Source organism: Nanorana parkeri, unplaced genomic scaffold (genome assembly GCF_000935625.1).
Source record: "Nanorana parkeri isolate BGI_ZX_2015 unplaced genomic scaffold, ASM93562v1 scaffold183, whole genome shotgun sequence".
Classification (NCBI taxonomy): Eukaryota; Metazoa; Chordata; class Amphibia; order Anura; family Dicroglossidae; genus Nanorana; species Nanorana parkeri.
The window spans coordinates 695,852-706,660 of NW_017306451.1; the positions used below are offsets into that span (position 1 = coordinate 695,852).

The 10,809-nt window shown below is 39.8% G+C and overlaps 1 protein-coding gene across 1 annotated transcript in view; it reads right to left on the reverse strand.

Annotated features, from left to right (window-relative positions):
• Positions 1–787: 787 nt before the first annotated feature.
• The window catches only part of SLC5A5 (solute carrier family 5 member 5), a 32,777-nt gene continuing 22,755 nt past the window's right edge, over positions 788–10,809 (reverse strand). The window contains exons 11-16 of the mRNA XM_018555081.1: positions 9,106–9,176; positions 8,088–8,174; positions 5,120–5,313; positions 2,533–2,636; positions 2,029–2,129; positions 788–1,050 (exon numbers count right to left, since the gene is read on the reverse strand). Coding sequence (XP_018410583.1) covers positions 856–1,050; positions 2,029–2,129; positions 2,533–2,636; positions 5,120–5,313; positions 8,088–8,174; positions 9,106–9,176 — 752 coding nt within the window. The 3' untranslated portion in view covers positions 788–855. The remainder of the gene's footprint in view (positions 1,051–2,028; positions 2,130–2,532; positions 2,637–5,119; positions 5,314–8,087; positions 8,175–9,105; positions 9,177–10,809) is intronic.

The following is a 10,809-nucleotide window of genomic DNA, read 5'->3' on the forward strand; positions in this document are numbered from 1 at the left end:
GATAACACTAAACTGATGAGCTGTAAAAGCTTTTAAAGCGTCGCCTATGGCCAATTTTGGGTATGCTAGTTTTTTGTGATTTCGCGAGTGCGCGCAATTTTTAAGCTTTATTTACCCGACGTGACCCCGTCTTTTATATTTTACCAAAAAAGTGAGTATCATGGAAACCCATTCCATGAAGCACTCTACACACTGTTGTAGCTTTCATTTTGGTCTAGAAGCTGCCTCTTCTCCCCCGGGCTCCTGCGGTCTAAGGACTGTTGACGTCATTACACCTTAGACATGAAGATGCAGAGGGACATTATAGCCGGAGGCCAGTGGGGGCTGATTGGAAAAGTCAGCGCTGACTGCGGCAGGAGATGGAAACAGGTAAGTAAAACAGCTGTGTTTGAGTCCCCTAGACAAAATGAGCACTTAACCCTTGCAGTGCGGGGGTAGAACCACTACAAGGGTACGCTTTCTGTTTCTCTGTTTAAAAAAAATATTTGTTGTGTTTAGTGTATTTTGTTCTTAAAAGAGTTAGGTCCTTATAGTTGCTCAAGTAGCAGTCATAACTAAAAATTAGCATTTTAATTAGACATGGTTCTGTAAAAATGAAGAGCCTAGCCCCTTGCTACTATGTCAAGTGTCACCTGGGATGCCATTGTCTTCTACTTTTCTGTAACACTTTAACCCATAAACCTTTTAAATCTTGTAAACATCGGCAATGTTTGAACAGAATTATAGTAACAAAAAATAATGTAATCACAAAAAGTTTAAATTTATAAAAAAAAATTTTTTTTAGAAAGGATTCTAAATATACTATACACATTGAATATGAGCATGGACTACATAGATTTGCTGAAGCGTATCAACTTATAAATAAGACTCTCTGTCCACTTTGTTCATGGGCCAAAACGCAGTGCAAGTCTTGGGAAGATCCTTTGAGTCTTTGTGCGAGTAAAAGGTAGTCTCTGGATTCAGCATGTTGCCAATATTTTCTGAATTCAGGAACTTGTGGTCAGCTTGAAATGTAGAACCTAGATTGATCTTATCTTCTGTTTGAGAATCCTAGAGACAGAACATATCTATTAGTATGGTATTTAAAAAAAATCAGTTTAACATGTAGGGTTCTATTTGTAAACAATTCACAGTGCCATTCTCCCTGCAAATCTCTGAACAGCCGTTCTGTATGAATAGAGGTAAAAATGAATGTCAGTATATTTCTAAGTCAAATGTAATGTCATGTTGCATTATGGCCACTAGATGGAGCTGAGGAGCATGGAGGATTAGTGTTTATTTCCTATGCTGCTCAGCTCTATCTAGTGGCCATAATGCAGTATTACATTGCATGCAACCTGAAAAGAAAATATACATAGAACTTTGTTTTTGCCTCTATTTGGACAGAATGAATGTTCCCAGGGCAAATGGCACTGCAAACTGTTTATAGACTCCCTAATTTACCAAAATGCATTGTCATTTATAGTTGTTGGCAGAGTTTTTTAACTACACAGTCATCATTTTGGGGTAAACCATCATTAAAAAAAACACATATTTGCAGCCAAACTCTGGGAAAATGTGTCATTTACACACTGTTCTGAGTGTGTAAATTATTATAAAAAAAGCAAAGTTATGCGTATAAAAATATTCTGTCTCCTACACATAATGCTGGTCTTCCGGTCACTGCGGGGAGTGAGGCATGTGACACAAATACTCTAGTGCTTTAGTGGCATCTCTGCCCCTCCTCGCTTCTTGCCCATTCACAAAATGTCTTGTATTTTTTCTGAAAGAATACAAGGAGTTCTCTGATTGAAGGAGGAGAGATTATTTCACATCCCCACCCTTGAATGCCTCCTGATCTTTAAAAAAAAATACAAGGCTTTTTGTGAGTAAACAAATAGTGAAGAGGGGAGGGGATGCAACTGGAGCACCTTTCTGCTCGTGTCACATCCCTCAATCCCTGCAGTGCCCAGAAGACCAGCGCCATTGTTTGTTGATTAGAACTATCTTAAAACAGTAAGGGAATAGTTCAGAATCCCAGTCACCTACCTTCTCAGAGTTTGTTTTCTTCTCAACTGATAATAAGTTGGAGTCCCATACCAAGTCCCACCATAGCAAACCATGGGCTAGTGTTTCTTTTTTGGTAGGACCTAAATTAGAAATGAGAGGGATTCATTCAGTCTGTTAATATAATATCTATAGCTACATGGAAGTAGACATATTTGCTTTTTACATACTCAGGTGCTGCCTTCTGCTTTGCAGTATTACATGATGAATGTACTTTACTGCTCTTTCTCACAAAGCAAGTCTTTGAGTCAGCTCTTTGCAAACAGTGTATAACCTATGTGGCTGATAACTTATCTTACAGTTAAGACAGTGTCAGAATAATTGCATGGAGCCACTGAGAGGTCCTTTTTTGACTACAAATTTTAGCATTTTATTCAAAAACTGAAATCCAGAAGAACAAGCTTATACAAATGACCTCAGATACAAAATGTTAAAATAAAATGAACTCCAAAACATATCTTTATATGTCCAAATTAGATATATTACCTGTCAGCTGACTAATTATAGCTCCAGTTACAACTGTACTTAGGGTGCCCAGTGCACCATAGTACAGGTACGATAAAGAGTAGAATTGATCAGCGATAATTGTCCTGTTGGGAAAATTAATCAATAAATACACATTCAAACACTTCTGTTTTACTTTGTCTGTTGTCTGGATTTGGACTTTAATATTACAGCATCAAATATAATGGTTAGAAATCACAATTTACAAGATGGCAAAATTATGCAAAACAGCCTAATGCAGCTCATAAACTATTGGCATGCATAATAATATACAGTATATAAAGAAAGGTTTAAAGTGGTCTTTGGCTAAAAAGATTAAAATGAGAATTTGATACAAGAAAAGAACAATAGCAATATGGTGGAATTAGACTAACAAGGCTATTCATAAAAGGGTGAAGAGTTTGGAGAAGGCAGGAGAAGTGAACAATCTAGGCCAACATAGCTGAACTGGAAATTGTTCACTTCTCCTGTCTTCTCCAAACTCTTCATTCTTTAGTGAATAACCCTGTAATTTTTTTATTTTTGAGATCCATTCATTTTGAATGAAAATGCTGGTGATATATTGTTACTTTGTATGACCAGATTAGCTCCAGCCAAAACTTTTTTCAGTTTTAGATACAGTTTGAAAGAGTTATATCCTCAGATTTTCATTGCTAAAAGTAGGTCTGTAAAAATAGGGCACTCCAGTATAAACAGAAACACAATAAAAACAAATAATTAACAAAGCTACTAACAAAATAAACATGGCTATCATAGGAATACTATTTTCACTAAAATCAAGGGTATGAGATAGTATTTGGCGTAAACACTATTTGTGTTCTAACCCACTATTTGGATTTGTTTTATCTATTTATATTGGAGAGCCATTATTTTACATAACTTAAAGAGACACTGTCACCTTGCCCATGCCCATGTGTCTCATTTACAGGGCTGGATTTACACTAAGCTAGCTACCTTATATTCACCTCAACCTCCAACACCTGATTGCTTTAGAAGCTGTCCACACTAATACTAGGTCCAGTAAAAACACAATCAGTAACATACTGATGATACAACCAGAAACATATCTGCAGTATTTGCAAGGTGAGGCAGCATTTTACTGAGCAGTGTCAGCCTTAAGACTTTTATTCACATAAAATGAGATCAGGATAAAGGGGAAGTGGCACTGGATGTCTTAGGCTCCATGAGCCTTAAAGAACAACTGGATGCTAGTATTTGGAAGTAGGCTGAGCGCTAGGTACCGCCCCTGGTGCCGGTGCTGTCCTTGGCCATGGCCTATGTGGCCTAGCAACAATCTTCAAGCACACTTTTGGCAAATACATAAGTTTGAAAAATATATAGCACATAAGCTATCAGAAGGCACCTTCAATTGTTGCATCCGTCAGTGCAATATTGCCTATCTCCATTCTGGTTTCACTAACTGATGGTGGAGATGCACACACCCAGTGGAAGTCATAGTTGCCAAGGGTTCTTCTGCAAGAACAATTTTGGGTCCCCCATCCAAATGCTGATAAAGTACAAATACTTTTTCCCTGTGTATAGATAGATGTGTAGATTGATGCAGACAAAGAGTAGACTTTACTAAACGCTGCATTCTCCCTTTACTTACAGTCCAAATGGCACCAAGAGGAATTTGTAGAAGCATTGCACATGTCTCAGTACCTTTCAGCTAGTAAATTAATTTTGATATTGCACATTAGGAGCATAATTCGGAATGCCTCCTGCCTCTCATCTGAGTATTTTCCAGATGTATGTAACAGCAGGGGGAGGTCCCAGCACCTGTGCAATCATAATCAGCAATAAATGGGCCCCTAAGGCCCTAAGAGCCCATTTGTAGCTACGCTGGAGTATATTATACTGTACACACAAATACATCTCTCCCTACGCAGTCAGCATCAGTCAAGTGATGTATATAGAGGTGATGATATCAGTAAAAGGCATCCAACATTTTTTTTCCACAGATGCAGTGTGGAGGATTCTTAACCTAGAAGTTTAAACCTGGCTACCTGTGGTGACAGCAGGGTGGGAGAAATGGATGTGGGCACCCTATCTGGTGAAACACTACCCTCTATATTTTTAATATAATTTATTTTTATAGCTTTTCTCCATTGATTGACATCCTTTTCTCTCGTTGGATCTCTCATTCAAGGTGGCCGAGAACCAAAGTAAATCCCAGTTGGAATTATGCTGTATAGTTAAATACCAGTCACTCCTGGGCACTGGGGTGTTGCGGAGCCAGGTACTTATCATCAAGTACTGGTGCTTTGGGATGGGTGCTACTTTATTTTGGGTACCCATCTCAAAGCAACATCCTCATGCTGGGAGGGAGCCATGCTCTTGCTGCTTCCGTACCAGCATTGGCTAAGGACAGTGTGGACAGGTAAGGTGAATGAGTCTGGCAGCTGCATTCATGATAGACTGAAGGGGGGATAGCCTGTGTAGTGGAAGGCCAATGAGGAGGGAGTTACAATAGTCAAGACGAGAGATAACAAGTGAGTGGATAAGTAGTTTTGCGGTTTCTTTGGTGAGGAAGGGGCATATTTTTGAGATATTTACATATATTTGTTACCTGTCTAGAGCTGTAGTAATGTTCCTTGGAGGAGGAGAGCCATAGATGATGCCATCACTTGAGTTGTAGAGAGGGCAGTGTTCAGCATAGGTGGGCAGAACTCCCATCATCTCTGGGGATGGGGGGTAGAGGGTACCACCAACTGCTACCCAAAAAGATAAACTAAATCCTACAGCAAGCCCGGAGAACACACCCTGGGACAGGAGAAGCATAATAAGTACATATCAAGAATAAAATCCAACTGTAAAATCAATGTTAAAATGATATTTCAAATTGTATGTTTTTAAAACAGGCCCTGAGAAATTAATATAATATATACTTGCCTATTTGAATCCATCTAGTGGAGGACACATGAAAGATTTTTTTATACCCTATTGTTGCAAATCTATAGAGCACTGCTCAGTTTCCTTTTCCTTCATGCAGGATGTTCAATGGATGATGTTATGTTGTAGATGCTAATGCTACCAAATCTGTACCTGTTCACAAAGGAATTAACATAAAATAGCATTTTATGTGTGTTATGTGTGTTTGCAATTTGTCCCTTACCCATACACATTTAAAGTGACCCTGCCACTATGCAGGCAAGACAAAATTTAAAGCAACCTGTAAAACAAGAATATGTATTCTTACCTTTTGTTGGCCTTTTTGTTGGAGTTGTGTTAAAACTCCACCATGTTGCTGATCTCCAATCACTGCAGGCACTGACACCTCCAGATGTATTGAATACTTGCTCCCATGAAATTTAGTTACTCTCTCTGACCTATATCACTGGAGTTTTAAAACATGGTCACCAGAAAGTGAAGCATACATCATCTTATTTTACAGGTTGCCTTTAATTTGTTTTGAATGCATAGTGACAGGTTTGATTTAATGATTTTTGAATCCGTGTTTAGTGCTGCTTATGAGCTGAGCAGCCCGGAAGTGCCCTGATAAATGGTCACCTCGGGATTATGCAGGATTACTGAGCTATTCACTTACCCGAAAATATATATCATTAGGTGTTTATCTTGGTTACATCTATTAGTACTAAGCTCTTGAGATTTATATAGCCAGTAAAAATATATGTATATGCTATTGACAGGTCTAATTATTTACAAAAACATTTGCATATAAGCAATTACACATACAGTAATCTGGTGTGGTTGAGAATGTGACAGAAATTTCTTAACTAGTATTAGCCAGCTCTCAATCATGAATCATTATCAATTATTATGCTGTCTAATATATCTTACATAAACTTTGTTGATCTGCAGCTTTGAGATTGAAAGTTAATCTAAAGCAAACTTTTTTATTTTATTTTGGATAGGGTTTAGAAGAACTACTGTAGAACACCTGTCATGTTTGTACTGTTGTCTGCATCCTAATGGATGGAGGCACTCTCTCTATTTGTCCTTGGTGTCCAATCCAAGACTAAAAGTGAGGGAAAATTGAAAAATGTGGGTTGTTACCAGAATACAGGGGAAATCTTACAATGGGGACACATATTTCAGTAACATCTGTCTACGAAGGTATTTCCTTATTTTGGAAAGATTTTCTATTCTTTTCTGTTATGTCTGGGTGACCTAAATGTAATGTAATTCTCCCGATTGGGAAACACACTTCAAAAAATGATCAATGTGCTTGATAAATTGTTGTTTTCAGAAAATACATATTTTTAGTATTCCTGATGGTTATTTTTATGTTTTTAAATATAGCATATACACATTTTGTATGCTCATTGTAAGCTACAGGGTACATCTTCAGGCTGTTTTTTATATACTTTCTTGGATATCTTGCCTGTTATTTACAGAGCTCCATAGCTTTAGGGGAAATCTATATACACTCATGAACAATTCACTCACAGCCTACATTATTAAACACACACTTTTTTTGCGTATATGTACTGCTAGCAAGCAGTAGATATATGCAAAAAAACGTTTTATTTTTTTTAAACCTTTTCAAAGAGGTTTAAACTTACCTGTGTCTTCGACGCACGCTCCCGTCCGAACATCTGAAGAGTCTCGGGCGGCCACAAAGGATCTTGGGGCGGGCGCATGCGCAGTTCAGATGTTCGGCCGGGAGACGAGGAGAGACACTAGGTAAGTCTATGGAGCAGCGTGCACTCGCACAGACACCGTGGGACATAAGAGAAGAGGAGGACAGAGGAGTCAGCGCTGGATCAGAGACCCACACCAGCACTGGAGGGACAGCTAAGAACTACAGGAAAGAAGAAGAAGATTGGATTAAGAGACATCATTTAAGGTAAGTCCTTACATTACCATTGTGAGGGGGACTTTTAACTTTAATGTCACTTTAAAGTTGTAATGTAGCAATGCTTGCTAGCCAAAATGTTCACAGTTGGATTAAGAGGAAAATAAAAGATTAGAATTTCCACTTAACCTTGTTGACACATTAAGTTGTCCCTTACTATCGAATTAGCCTTCAGTGCCAATTCAAACATACTCACCCATTTAGGGAGCAAAGACATAGCCTATTAAAGTCAACTGCATCTAACAGAAACATTTAAGCACCCATCTGCCTTTCCCCTGCTAAAGACATGGAGGAGTGGTGCTTTATTTCTGTGCTTTAGGGTTAGATACCTGTCAAGTATTTCTTACTCTGTGGGGTTAACTCCTGGGAGGGTTTACCCTATTTGTTCTAATAACCACTATTACTGGAAAATAAAGTGAGCAGGAATCTAAAATGTTATGGCTGTTGCTACAAAAGAAGGTGAGGGGAATCTTCTAATGTGGACACATTCTGCTGATAACTGTATTGGAGGGGAGTTCCCTTCACGTTGAAGAGATTTCTTCTTATTTCCTATTGTGTCTCTGTAACAAGAAGTCAAGGTAAATCTCTCCTCGATGGGACACAGACAGCAAAAAAGAACACTGTCGAAGTAACCATTCTTTGCAAAGTTAAAAAAAAAAACCTTTAGATAGAAATACACTGTAAATGCACAATGGGGTTGATGCTGCCACGTACATACCGTCGTGTTACATGAAGTGGTAAACATCCCTAGGATAAATGCTCCAAGGAGTGGGCCACTGATAACTCCCATTATTGTAAAGGAGCCCTGCACAAGAGAACAGAGACAGAAGTTAGAGAATATACAGTCAGAGAAACAGTATCTCTGGAATTCATAAAGAGTATCGTAGACACTTATAAGAAAACTGTCTAAAGTTAGTGCGAGAAATGTCACATCTAGCAACAGATTCATGTACCTGCCAGAAACATGTACATGGATTTGTTTGGAGGCTTGTGGGTAAGTATCACTAAGTTTCCGCAACTGTGTAGTCAGTTGGGGGCGGCACACGCAAAGATGTCCTGGTCTTAGTATAGCACCACTCTGAGCACTCTGGCCTGTGTCTGCATGCCATAAAAGAGTTAGTCTTAATTACCGTACCTCCAGTTTCCTTATCCGCAAACCAGCAGTAGTGTTTTAAATTTGTTGCAACCTCAGCAACACATTGTAAAAGTGGCGCATATAGGCAGGGGTGTCCCGAGGCCGGGTGTCACCCGGAGCGGAGACCGGGTGACACCCGCCGTGACATCATCGCACATGTGTGTGATGTCACCACACGAGTGCGCAATGTCGTCATCGCGCATTCGCTGTCATTTAATTGATGATGGACCCTGGCAGAGAAAGGTGGGGATGTTCCCCCCGCGGGTCCCCACCTCTCTCCTGACACTGTCGGGCTCTTCATGTCCATGACCTACTTTTTAGAGGGGGTGACACCAAAATGACTGTCAGTCATTTTGGTGTCACCACTCCAATGGTGTCAATGGTGTCACCCGTGTGCACTCCCTGCACCCCCCTTGTGACGCCACTGCAAATAGGAGCTTCCTGAATATGCTGCAGATGTCAGAATTCTTAACTCTTGTTGCAAAGCTTTCATGAATTAGACACAGGGCTTCTTAAAGGGTCTCTACCGCCAGAAAATTGTTGCAAATATTATAGTGAATGACCCTCTTTATCGCAATTTCTGCTGATCACCAGATAGTACCTGTAGAACACCACCACCAAGTAGTGATGACAAGGCAGCTACTGTAATGCATGCACATCCATAAAAGAGAGCTGAAAAAAAAGAGAAAGAAAATGGAACTTTTATATACCGTTCTGTCTGTAATACTACTCAATCAACACATTAGTCATAACCAACATAAATGTAATAAATGTTTGCATTGCTAATACTGTACAGCATAGTAAATAGTGTACCTGCACCTCTGCCTACAAATGCCATACCAAAAATCAAGGAAATGTAATATAGACATAGCTTGCTTATGTAAGGGGCTGTTCTACTTCCTAACTCTATAGTAGGTGTGGAATGAAAGAAGTGGCCAGCATGTACTCAGGACCCTCACAAGGAGGTTTGGATTTTGCTGTGTGATAATCCTATTTTGTGGTTTGTCATAGTGGCAAAAGCATAAGATCTGACAAAACTAATCTAAAGTATGAAATAAACAGGCAAGTGTGTAGTGTAACAACAGAAAATCAAAGGGCAGGCTAGGGATGTAACCAGCAGCAAAACAGCAGTCATGACTCAGTCACAGAACATAAAACAGTGCTGCAATACACTATACCATCCAGCGAATGGTATGGCTAAATGTTTAGTGGAAGGGGATTGGGTACCAGACCACATTGGAGAAATAACTATGATGTAGGAGTTGGCTGACAGGACAGCTGCCCACAGCAAATTAATGGGAACTGCTGATTCCTTTCAGTTTGCTGAAAATACTTATGCTGGTTTGGTTTGTTGGTGAAAGTGCTATGCATATTTGCTGCTGACTACTACTATGAAGGCATGAACTGAATTTGGCAACACATGACATGAAACTGAACTTGTCAAAGATTATATTCACCAGTCTGATATATACTAGAGACTAGTCTATACACTAATGATAAGTTTGAACCTTGGAAATAATCAAAGAAGTGGAATGAAATGGTCATGAGGCATGTCATTCCATAGCCAAGTGACTGTTTTATTTCTTAAAGTGACATTAACTCAGGAGTTAAACCTTAAAATGCATTCAAGTACCTTCACTATTAACAAAAATGTATCTTATTTGTGTATGACTCGGCTGTAGATCCTCAAATCATCTCTGAATTGGTGCTGACACTGATCTTCCTTCTGAAGGGTGGCTACTTTTGTTCCCCATGGCCTCTGTGTCTGTTGTAAAGTAGCCAACGCTCCAAGCTCGCTCCAGTGATGGACTACAATCTCATGTTTAGTTTACTAATTTGTATTGAGATTGTAGTCCATCACTGGAGCGAGCTTGGAGCGTTGGCTACTTTACAACAGACACAGAGGCCATGGGGAACAAAAGTAGCCACCCTTCAGAAGGAAGATCAGTGTCAGCACCAATTCAGAGATGATTTGAGGATCTACAGCCGAGTCATACACAAATAAGGTACATTTTTGTTAATAGTTATGGAACTTGAATGTATTTTAAGGTTTAACTCCTGAGTTTAGTGTCACTTTAACCTCTTGCCGTCCGCCCGTAGTAAAAAAACGGACGGACGGCACTGCTGCATCTGCGGGTTGCCGTCTCCAGACGGCAATTTTTTTCTGCTCGCGCGCGCCCCCTAGCGGGCACGCACGGGCAGAAAAGACCTGATCAATGCACACACCCGTTACCGGGTGTTACACATATAGGCGATCAGCGGGTCCATAGCCCGCCGATCGCTTATATGTGCTCGTTCGCGGCGC